General features: G+C 35.3%; 1 protein-coding gene and 1 pseudogene across 2 annotated transcripts; both read right to left on the bottom strand.

Annotated features, from left to right (window-relative positions):
* Window positions 1-518: 518 nt before the first annotated feature.
* Window positions 519-3,370, bottom strand: LOC115990563 (annotated as a pseudogene).
* Window positions 3,268-9,741, bottom strand: LOC115989325 (probable serine/threonine-protein kinase PBL21). 2 transcript variants are annotated; one of them, XM_031112997.1, is made up of 6 exons: window positions 9,672-9,741; window positions 9,109-9,338; window positions 8,839-8,989; window positions 8,532-8,659; window positions 8,299-8,431; window positions 3,268-3,646 (listed from the first exon to the last, which is right to left on the bottom strand). In XM_031112997.1, exons 1-6 carry the CDS (start codon window positions 9,682-9,684, stop codon window positions 3,432-3,434), a joined length of 870 nt encoding a protein of 289 aa, XP_030968857.1. In that variant the 5' UTR covers window positions 9,685-9,741; the 3' UTR covers window positions 3,268-3,431. The 2 variants fall into 2 exon arrangements, with proteins under 2 accessions (XP_030968857.1, XP_030968858.1); XM_031112998.1 differs by having other exon boundaries at window positions 8,299-8,368.
* Between the last annotated feature and the right edge of the window lie 2,743 nt (window positions 9,742-12,484).

The following is a 12,484-nucleotide window of genomic DNA, read 5'->3' as shown; positions in this document are numbered from 1 at the left end:
ATCCACAGAAGAAGAGGCCAAGAAGAGAGCATCATAAAGAATGAAGATGTGCCGTCCAAAGAAAGGAAGATCGTCCAAAATGATATTACTCGTCCACATCCTGGGAATGTATGGATGACCATCCAACACTTTGCCAATTTTAGAGGATTTTCTACAAGCACCAAATAATTGGACCACATTCTACTCTTCCGAGATGTGGGGTGAATTCCCCAAAATTCGCTCCATTCTCTCCACTAACACCACACATCTCCCATGCTGGTAATGGATCCAAACAAGTAGACCCACTAAAAACTCTCTATAAAAGGGACTTAACCCCATCAGCCTAGGGTACGTTTTTACTATTCATCCACTCTCATTGCTTGAATCCTAGAGAGAAAACTGACTTAACCGTCGAAGGGTCCTTGGCCGATTCTCCCCTGTCACCTTTGATAAGTTCTTTTTTTCTTTCAGGTCACTAAACCACTGTTAAAGCTCAGAGCATTCAGCCTACTGATTTTCGAACTTTATCACCTTGTTTCCTAAAGTTCATGGCTACCTTCTAATGATTCAATCTCATCGTTCTGATCTTGCATTAGGAACTCTTGTATTATTTTCAGTACTGTACTAACATCATACATTGTTGTTTCCTCTTCTGGTGCCCGTATCAAAAGATCATTTACGGAAGCCTCCTCCAATTGCTGTCCTATTCTCCTTAATAGCTCATCCTTAGTCATCTCTCCTGAATCCATCAAAATGGAGGCTTTCAACAACTTTAGCAGGAAGCTAGAAGAGACACTGCCTTTCTCTGCAGGCAATAGCCGCAAAATTGCATCCACTATTGACTCATGCTTTATCATATCTCCAGACTAAATCAGACCCTTGCTGAAACCTGGCAACCTTCTATAAGAATACGCTTTTAAGGCTGCTCCAATCACATCATTAGAAACTATCCTTTTTTCTTTAATAATCATTAGAAGACGCTTATAAAGATCAATTTCAAGTTCACACAAATCCTCAACCCACAGTCCTTAGGCACCAGACGGTTTCTAACGCCATTCCAGTTTGGATCATTCCCATTTTCCTCTGGAAGCTTCTTTCGGTTATAGGCATAGGACCAGTCAACCTTGTAAACATTAACACAGGCCTTGATAGCTCTAGAATCAATGCAATTGCTAACCATCTTCAAATCCTCAGATAATGGTAAGAGTCTTTGTAGTCTGAAGAACAATGATTGAATCTATCCAGCTGCGAAAAATGCTAGAAGTAAGAAATACATCAATCTTTTAAATGAGGTTCCCTTTCTCAATGGACTCATGCATTTCTAGGTACTCAGCTGCACATAGAGCTGCAACAACAATGTAAGCAATGAGGGTAACAGTCATGCCATAACAAAACTTCACACATATCTCAAAGGCTGCACAGGACGACCAGGAACGTCAGAAATGTGAACTTTGTGTGCGTTTGCGTAGCAGCCAGTGTGTGTTTCCAGCGTTTGCATTTTTGGCTGGGTCTCACAGCACTATTCACAACCCAGCCAAAAACACAAAAACATGCATATCAATGCATTTTTGGGTCCCACGGTACTATTCACACATTTAAAAATTATTTTTCTACAATATTTTCAGCAATAAGTTTTCAATTTTCAAGTAAATAAGCAGGATTGAAACACACCTTTCATATTTGTTCTCTTCATTAGTGGTAGCAACCAACTTCTGCAACTGGGCGCTCTTTGACAGTAGAGGAAACTACACAAATAAAGAAATTAAAGTAATACATCTAAAGTGTAAAAGATAAAAATTGTGATTTTTTTTTTTTCTTGATGAGTGTTTAATGATGGCATTACTGTTTGTTAACAATCAGTTATTCTTGGAGTTATAAGGTTAGAAATAAATCGATGAATTACTGTAAGATACATAATAAATAAGATAAAAACAAAAACAAAAACAAAAACAAAATATAACAAAAACAAAAAAAAAAAAAAAAAAAAGTGAAAAAACATATAAGGTAAAAACTCTCTACTAGATATTAGATAGAAAAAGTTTCTCTCCAAACTAGTTCGGAGAAAAATCTTTCAAATTTCTCTTTTTTTTTTTTATTACATATGAATTTTGAAAAAAAAAAAAAAAACCTTACCGTTGGATTGCATGTTTTTATTATATCATTCATGCTTGCAAAATTTCAAGAAAATAAAATGCCAATAACAATGTCATCAATCACATGTTTACAAGTTTTTGTGATATAAAATTATACATGAAAAATAAGTTTATCGATTGAATAGTAAATAACATCTGATTTGAATTAAGTTAAACATGTACATTAAGAATATAAAAAATATGTAATCCAATAGTTATATTTCAAAATTCATGTCTAATAACATAATATAGACATAATATAAGAGGGGTATGAAGGATTTCTCTCCAAACTAGTTTGGAGAGAGACCTTGTCCAACTTGGGATAGTTTTTTCTTTTTTTTTTAATAGAAAATGAGGATAATTTTTTTTAGAAGGTGGGGTAGTTTTTTTCTTTTTGATAGAAATTGAGATAGGTTTTTATTTTTATTTTTTAACATTGGGTTGCAACTTTGTATCTTTTTCCTCCCAAGTACTTAAAAAATAAAATACCCCATATAACATTTAAAAAAAAAAAAAAAGTATGTGGTATATTTTTAGAACTTAGGATGGTTTTTTTTTTTTTAAATGAGACCTAGGTTGTTTTTTTAGAAGGCCCTCATTTCTTATAATTTAGGAATAAGAATAAGTTAATTAAATTAGGAGTAATTTGTAAGTAAAAAATGTAATAATTAACTTAACTGCAATGAGGTAATTTCACAAAAAAAAAAAAAAAAAAAAAAAAAAAAAAAAAAAAAATCTTTACTACAATGAAGTAATTTCTCACTACTGTTTTAAATATTTTAATAGTAATAAAGGAATTAGAGTAATACATCTACCATGTAAGAGATAAAAATTGTGATTTTTTTTTCTTGATTACTGCTTAATGATGGCACTACTGTTTGTAAACAATCAATTATTCTTAGAGTTATAAGGTTAAAAATAAATCAATGAATTATTGTAAAGATACATAATAAATAAGATACGGGTAAATAAAAGAAGGGGCATTATAAAGAATAAACTTCCATAGTGATAATTCACACATACAAACAACTCCGTGTTTAGTTCACCAGATGAAAGAGAAATCCTTCATGGGTCCACAAACATTTATTTTCTCTTTACTTCTTCTTCCTAACCAAACAAGGGAAATGAAAACATCCTCTTTTTTTCTTGACTGAAGAAGATTCTTCAGTATCCCACTCATCTAACAAACCTTCCACTGTTCCACCAAAACCCCCAGTGAAAAGATGTAAACCCTCAATGAACTGAACAATTTGTGACATCGTGGGGCGTATCTGATGATAGACCACGCAACGAAATATCAACTTTGTAATTGCTACTCCATCAAAAGGCATGAAATCCAGGTTCTCTCTTCAGGCTCTTATGCACAAGTGGACAGTCAACTGGTTGGAAGCCAGAATACTTGTATTTTTTCCAAGCCCATAACTCAGGTAGTTGATCATCATATTTCCACTTCTCCCCACCGAAGGCATGTTTACATATGAGTTCAAGAAGTACAATAGCAAATGAAAACTGATCTGATGTCGGCCCCCAATCTCCTGTTACAAATTTTTTTGGTAAGTACTATAATAAAATTAAAAGAGCGGGGGGGGAGTACAATCGGAATGCCAAAAGACTAATGGGTCCATGCTATTATGCTACTGTAAAACATAACAGGCAGAAGCATTTAAGCAGTCTAGGTTAATTAAACAACAAACAGGGACAATATCAAGGAGGAAAGCCTAGGAGGTTTTGCATGTGTATTCAGATTATAATCAACATTGTCATGTGCACAGATTCTGTTAGATTATAGTGACCAGGAATAATGCATATTTCTTCCAAATATCAACACAACTAAAAGAGGCAATGCCTGAAGGTTGTGAGTTCTCTAAAATCTTATATAAGGTTCACAATAGCTTCCCCCCTTCTTTTTCTGCTTCTCTTGTAGTGATGGTTAGCAGCAACAACTCCAAAATAAATACGAATAAAAATAGAAAAGACGAAAGAAAGGCTGCAACTTCTAACAAATTATACTTTTTGATTAAAATGAATTATAGGGTTTGAGAGAGAAACAGAACTGAAAGACTTAGCCACTTAGGTGAAAATTTTTTTGCAACTTAGCAACTTAAATGCCCATTAATTTGAACTTTAGGGAGGGTGGCAACTTTAAGCACTTATGCACATTACCCAAAATTCTTTTTTGACCTCTTATTATTTATTTGTATTTCTCAGTTATATAGGCACCCAGTAGGTATTGAAACCACAACCTAACCCTCAACCAGTGTTTATTGGACTGAAAACACTTTCGACTTAAGCAGCTATATGGTACTACTGCCAAAAACAAGGCAGGGGCAATTTGCTTTGGGCATTAACACTAAGGACAGTTAGTTTGACAATGATTTCACAGTGAACATATACATACACAATGTAGAGTTGTGGCTCTATCCTAAGTTCAGACCACTGCAATACATCAAAACTGGAGCTAAACCATCATTCACAACAAATTCAAGCCACCCTTTTGGTTTGGCCATATAAAACTGGCATTATGATTCTAACTCTCAATTATGCCTAGAACAACTTGAAAAAATGTGAAAATCAAAATGGACACAAATTAAGAAGCTCTTAACAATGCTGATAAAAGCAATCTACTACTGCGCACATATGTGCTCCAAATGACCTGCAAGTGCCCTTACAACTCCTGGGGGAAACGATACACTAAATGCAATTGGATCAAATGCAGTAGTTATGACTAAAATAACTACAATTAATTATCAAGTCTTTACTCTTTAGGCTTTAATTAGTCTTGGTCAGATTCACATGGTTTTAATTTATTCTCAAGTGTCAGGGACAATTCTATAATTCTCTGCCTTCTGGACATAGACTGTACTAATTGTCCATTGGGTCTTATTGTGGTTTTCTTTGAATTTAATTCTAGTTTAGGCCTAGTAGTAGAAACCCAAGAGTCAAAATCTTATTATGGTTTCAAGAAGTCCAAGTTCTACTAGCTATAGAGGTTAGCCACCTACAAGTAAATAAATTCATTAAAAATCAAAATAAGAAGTGCACTGCCCAAGTACAGTGGCTGTATACAAGCAGCAACGCAAAACATAGAGAACTAGAATAAAAAGAAAATTAAAGATATACAGAAACTAATGAAAGTTCTAGGAAACCAGAAAAACTAGAAATCCTTCTGCAGAAAACATATAAGTAACAGACACTCAAACAAAGTCTTCAGAAACTGGAATTTCAACTTAACCACACTGAAATCAGCTCACTTGAAACACATACCGTTCCGCTCTCTCCCAATGCATCACATAAGACACAACAGAACATGCTACATCATCCCAAATCCTTTCTCACCAGGCAACCCCTCTTTCCATGCTAACAACATATCTCACATTGAAATGGGTATCACCCAAGAGACCAAATAAATAAAGAAAGATTAAATAAATAAATAAAATTTAAAAAAAAAAAAAAAAAGCGTGCCAATAAAGTGATTAAGAATCAACAAATTTTGCTCTTGAGAATCACATAAGGTGTGATGCCAAGGAACCTAGATGTGATGCTTAGGTATGTTTAGCTTCTATTTTTCCATTGAAATTAATTACATCTATTCAACATTAACAACCAAGTCTTAGTCCCACAATTTTGGGATCGGTTATGGACCATCAACAAAAAAATCAAAGTTGATCATGTTAAAATTATGGTTAAGTGATTAAATTCACCATTTTCTAATAGTTTAAGCTTTTGGGACAATTGGTAGTTTAACATAATAGTAGAGCAAGAGACCCTGAGTTTGATCCCTGTCTTCACCCTACCTTTCATTTAAAAAGTTAAATTCTCACGTGTTGGGCCCCCACTTATTAAGGGGAAGTTTAGGCCCACATGTGATGGGGGAGTATTAGAATCCTGGGTAAGTGACATCTAATAGCTTAAGCTTTGGTGAAAATCGTTAATTTAACAGACCAAATGTATTCGTTTTTGCTATTTTGTTATATCCTAAAGTGATACTCTATGTTACTTCTATAATTGACATGTCTCTTTTTACTACTTCCATTAACGTTATTTATGGTCTTCCTCTTCTTTTTTGCATTTCCTCAACTTGAATCAACTCTCTCTTTCTCTTTGGGGCATCGATTGCTCTCCTCTAAATAATATCAAAGCATCTCAAATGACTCTACCCCATCCTTTCATCAATAGGGGCTATCCCTATCTTTAAACAAATTTCCTCATTTTAAATCCTATCTTTCCTTATATTTTCACTTATAAACATTCTCATTTCAGCTACACACATTTTATCAATTTTTTGCTTCATAACAGCCAAACATTCAGAACCATAGACACTAATTGGTCTCATTGTAGCCTTAGAAAATTTTCCATTTAACTTAATAGGTATTCAAGATCATAGAATAGTCTTAATGCACTCCTCCACTACATCCACTTTGCGCTTAAACTCCACGTACTATGTTTTAGCTTTGTCTTACTTAACTAAAAGCATTTAGACCTTAAGAGTAAGGGGTTTATGGTTAGTTCTTATTACCATCTTCTAGCTGGTCATAGTGTGCAGTTTTTCCCTTGGAAGAGCATTTGGAAGTAGAAGATTCCTTCTAGAGTGGCTTTCTTTGTATGGACTGTTGCCTTGGGGAAATGTTTGACAATTGACAATTTAAGGAAAAGAAAGGTATGCATTTTGGTGTTATATGTGCAAGTGTAACAGTGAAACTGTTGACCATTTATTCCTTCATTGTCCAGTTGCTTTGGAGTTGTGGGATATGGTTTTTGGTTTATTTGGAGTTTGTTGGGTTATGCCAATGTCTGTTGCTAAGCTTCTTGCTTGCTGGCAAGGTCGATTTGGTCGCCATTATAATGGATATATATGGATTGTTGTTCCTCATTGTTTGATGTGGTGTATTTGGAAGAAAAGAAATAATAGGTGTTTGAAGATAATGAGCGTTCTATGCCTGATCTCTAGCTTTTATTTTTTAGAACCATATTGGATTGGTTTTTTTTTTTTTTTTTGAGAAAGTTATTGGACTGGTTCTCAATGTGGAGAAACCAACCTTTTTCTTCAATTTTGGATTTACTTGATTTATATAATTTTTGTATTTGATATGTACACCCCTATATACTCCCTGTGTAGTTGGGTGTCTTTTTTTTTTTTTTTATATATATTAATAAATCTTTATTACTTATCAAAAAAATTAAAAAAAATCTTAAAGTGTCTCACCAAATTACTAACTTGGCATTAACTCCACGTCTAGTTTCATCTACTAAGATTATATCATCTACAGAAGGCACAACTAGAAACTTTTTCTTGAATCAATTTAGTGAGCTCATTAATAGTAATTGCAAAGATAGATGGACTTAATGTTGATTGTTGATGCAAAGATATATGGACTTAATAGGAAACTCAATATTGATGCCTTCACTTATTCTTACACTAGTTACAGATTACAGATTTGTCATTACACATCCTTAATCAACTTAATAAACTAAGAAGTCATCAGTGTTTCAGTTTCAGCACCAAAACTTTATTAAAAGGACCTGATAGGCTGATACTGCTATAGGGATTTAGGTTAAAACGTTATAGTCAGTGAGGTAAAGCTTGTTTTTTGGTAGTAATTAGGTGTTAGAAAATTGAGAAATTCATACTAGAAATTCTCAGGGCATCTCACTTTGGCGCTTAGATGTTAAAGTGAAAGAGCTTATAGGGAGAGAACAATTAGAGTTGCTTAATAACAACTTGAAGCTGTAAAACAGCAAATAGGAAGTAAAGAGGTGAAGGAAAACAGAATAAACTAGGGTTCTTAGGCATCAAACCTAATGAGGGGATACATCTTGCACCAAAATTCTAATAGCACCATACCACAACATGAGCATCACACAAAGCCAGAATATTGTAACTTCATTCATCTCACTCCAGATCAGACAATGCGTCATTCATTTCAAGTTAAAAGCATGGCACCTAGTAAACAAGGAACCCAAGCAAACTTGCCAATCAAGTTCAACATCTATGATGGTTGACCAAGACTTATTATAATTAGATCCACTACAACAGAAACCAAATGGAAGACCATTCACAAGATAGCAGAAGTAAAAAATTCTAGCAAAACAGAAACACCCACAACCAGAATGCAAGGAATTAATGCCTCAACAACAACATGCACACAACTTTCAATACTGAAATACATTAATACACAAATGGAGATACCTGTCTTGAAAAAACTGTTGTCTAAATAGGGAATATCTGAGATTAACATGACGTCCTGGTTCAGAAGATGCTGCTTTTCACCAAGAGCTCCACCAGTTAGCATAAAAAAGTCGAATAGCACTGGATTGAAATCCTGTGAAACAATGAAGATCAAATCACACCAAATTTTAGAATCCTTTTGCTCATAAAACAAAAGTGAGTCTATTGAAAGCATGAAGAAAACCAAAGATGACCTGATCAAGCATTATAAGAGCAGGGTGAACAAAGTGAAGTAGGTAAGGGGGATTCTGACAATGCAAATGCTCAAGCACACGTGCAATCGCAGATGCCACCTGCATTCTTTGCTTCCAAGTTAAATCATCTGCAAATGCAATTAAAGCACTTTCCGTTTAGTCTTTTCGATGGAAATGGGCATCAATGGTTAAAGTTCATACGTTATGTAATGCATGAATCAGATGAACAAACAGCTAAAATGTCACAATACACGAAGATTAATATATATATTATAATGCATAGACAACACCAAAGTGGTGATCTTACCTTTGTCAGTGATGTTGATAAGAGTATCCTTTGATCTAAGATCATAGACAACACCAAAGTGCTGATCTTCAACTTCACAGCAATATCCAATCAATTTTACCAAATTTGGGTGATTTACAACATCTGGATGTGTCAGAAAAATGCATTCACTCTACAACAACAAAGATGAAGCAAATCAATTTTATTTTCTGTAGTTCTTCTTTTAAACATAACATTTAGTAGCGGCAGTAAATAATAAATGAAAGAAACGTGCGTAATGTATATACATACCTCCAGTCTGGTAAGTCCATAATTAGCATAATGTTTGGCAATTCTTCCAACGTCAGGGTAAAACCATATCTTGACTGTAACTTCTTGACCTTGCTGAGTTTTTCCCCTATAGACTTTCCCGAAATTTATCTTTCCAATAAAGTTTTCTTTGCTAAAGGAGTTTGTTAGGAGTTCCAAATCCCTCCAGCAATATTCTTTTGGTTCGACACAATCAGCAGAAAAATCCATCTCTGCATAATTTTTTTAATCCAATGTTAATGACTTAATTAAGAGTAAAATTTTACAGACTTACAGTATGATTATAATCCTAAGACACAGCTAAAAGGAATAATATGTCAACTTGCTATGATTATTATAATATCTCTATATATTATGAAAATTTAGAAAGTTAATTATGGCTTCAAAAAATATCCAAAATACCTTAATATAATTAGATAATCCTTATTCTTATTCTTAGTATCTATATATTGCAAACCAACGAAGGCAAAACCCACCAGGCCACCACCACTACAAAGCATGTTCAAATAAAAACCCTAGAATAACCAACAAATTTAGTGACATACCTGGAACGGACATTCACGCTTGAGTGACGATACAACGTTTGTGGGAAAACTGTTACGGAGAGAATCTATAATCGCCGTATCAGAGAGAGCTCTTCAGATAAAAAATAAAATAAATGTCGAATTACTTTTTATATTTATATGGCCTTCGTTAGACACGTAAGTTGTTTTACGTTTTGGATTGGGTAAATAACAAAGACACGTGACCAAATAAAGCCCGGAGTTCCAAAACAAATTAGAAGTGGAACTCTTATATATCTATAGTACTTATATTTTATACTATTATTGGGGTTTTTTCTATTTTATATTATGGATAATTCTAGCGTACTTTTTTTTTTATTTTTTTTACGGTACTTACTAGTACGCAGCCTGCTATATTAGGGGGTCATTCCACCATACCCCCTCTTTTTTTTGGGGTATGGTACCCACCTAAATCTAAACCGTTAAATGAATGAAAATTTGATCCGAACCATTCATTTAATTTGAAGTAATTTAGAGTAAATACTGACTACCGGTCAAACAAGTTATATATATAAGTAAAAAATCTAAAACAACCCAGTATTCACTGTGCGCTTCTCCTTCTCCTTCTCAGAAACAAATTTCTCTCTGCGCTTCTCCTTCTCAAAAACAAATTTCTTTCTGTCACGCTTCGGACTCTGTCACGCTTCGGACTCTATCACGCTTCTGATTCGGTTTATCTAAAGAACCCAGAATTCGGCTTCTTCTTCTCTTACTAATCAACCACAAGAACCCAGGGCAGCTAAACAAAACCCAAAGAAGAAACAGTATCGGCCGGCGACGATATTTGAAATAGGTTTGTCTTTCACTTTCTGTTTCTCTCAGACGAAGTTGATTTTACTACTAATATACAGATTATTAAAATTTCTTTGACTATCAACGCATGATTTGTCTTTAGTTTTATTTATTGTAAGTAATCCCTAATGCTATAAATTGATTTGGGTTTTTATTTTTATTATTTTGATAGGAGATTTGGGTGTTGTTTGTTAAAAGTTGATTTGGAATTTCCTCCTATTTGAGAAACAAAATTTCAATACCATGATTGCTGTTTTCTTTCAACTATTTAGGTCCCCAAGTAAAATTTCAAATACAGTATTGCTATTAATTAGATCTTTTTTCTTCATGTTCCCCATATTAATTTCCCTGTTATGCTCACTTTCTTGGTACTGGTCCTTATATCAGTGAGTCTTGGAATTTAGCACACGGGTCCAGAAGTTCCATTGGACGATGAAGTTATATATGTAGACACTGTTTTGGAAAAAAATTGGCATTGAAGGTGAAGGTAAGGCCCCGCCTCAATTCTTCTAAATGAATCTACATTTTTCTACCTGAACTCCCATTTCATATTTTTTCTTCGTATAAATTTTGGAATGGTCATTGTTTGCAAAATAAATTTGCTGCACAAATGAATTCAAAAGCTTTCTCACGACTTTATTCTATGGAAGCAGTTTTTTTAGAACCCAAGGAAAATTACACTTCCGAGATCAAATAGATGTTGATGTACTATGATTTTTCCCTTTTAAGAATTGTACTCAGTCTCGACTGATTAACAAGTGCATGAACTCCCATGGGTGCTCTCGGGCTCTCGGGCACGTAGAAGCAGTTGAGTGTTCTTGCCCTGTGCAAGAAGTTGCGTGCCCTCCTTTGGTGGGGCGTAAGAGGGTGTGTGTGTAAGTGGTTTTTCCAACTGTAAGAAAACATGGCAGAGGAACTGGAGAAGCTGTGGAGTAAGCTGTCTTTTACTGAGGAGGAAGATGAGGGCATCAATCTGGGAAGCAACAGTACTAAGGCAGCCAGAGATCGTGGGAGGTTTTGTGTGGTTCTAAAAATCCTATCCCACAGATGTGTTAACGTGGAAGCTCTTAGAAAGACTCTGAATATGCTCTGGAAACCAAGCAAGAGCATAAAGTTTAGTGAACTTGAAGAGGACTTGTTCTTGGTAGAATTTGGGGACGAAAGGGAGAAGAGAAGGGTGCTTGACATGAGCCCATGGAGCTACGAGAAACAACTTGTCCTCTTACAGGAATTTGAGGGGGAACTAACACCGAAGGAAATAGAGATGAGATGGTCTCCGTTTTGGGTTCAGATTTACAACCTGCCACTCAAATGCAGAACAAAGGAGACGGCATGGGCCATTGGGTCTAAGCTAGGGTCAGTGATGGAGGTGGATGTCTCTGATTCAGGTGTTCAATGGGGAAAATATCTTCGGGCAAGAGTTAAGATTGATGTCACAAAAAAACTAGTGCGTGGGAAGAAGATCACTATTGAGGGAGGGGAGAGTCGATGGGTATATTTCAAATATGAAAGACTACCTAATTTCTGTTACAGATGTGGTCTCCTTAGCCATGCAATCAGGGATTGTCCGGAGTTAGTTGGGGTGAACTATCAAACGGATGATAGCCAACTGCAGTATGGGGCTTGGTTAAGGGGCGAACCAAGCAGGAGGGGCGGATATGAGGTGTTGAAACCGATAGTGCGTGGTGATCCACCATACGGAAAGACGGCTTCAGGTGGTGGAACGGAGCAAATTGTGGCAACGGCGCAAATACCAGAACCCCAAACTGAGATTGGTAGGGCTTACGTGGAGAAGATGACAGGTCGGGGAAACACACCACTCACATCGGGAGAGTCAAAGGGTGATTCAGATCAAGCAGAGGATGTTTTACACGAAAATGGTAAGGAGTGTGAGAGTGTGGAAAAGAAGCATGAGAAGTTAGCCAAATCAAGTGAATGTGCCTCGGCCTCATCCACAAATCATGGTGACCAGTCAGCGTTTATGCATTGGGAGAAAGCACCTT

Source organism: Quercus lobata, chromosome 5, assembly GCF_001633185.2.
Source record: "Quercus lobata isolate SW786 chromosome 5, ValleyOak3.0 Primary Assembly, whole genome shotgun sequence".
Lineage (NCBI taxonomy): Eukaryota > Viridiplantae > Streptophyta > Magnoliopsida > Fagales > Fagaceae > Quercus > Quercus lobata.
Note: the sequence above shows the minus strand (reverse complement) of the source record. Positions and strands in the feature narration are given on the sequence as shown.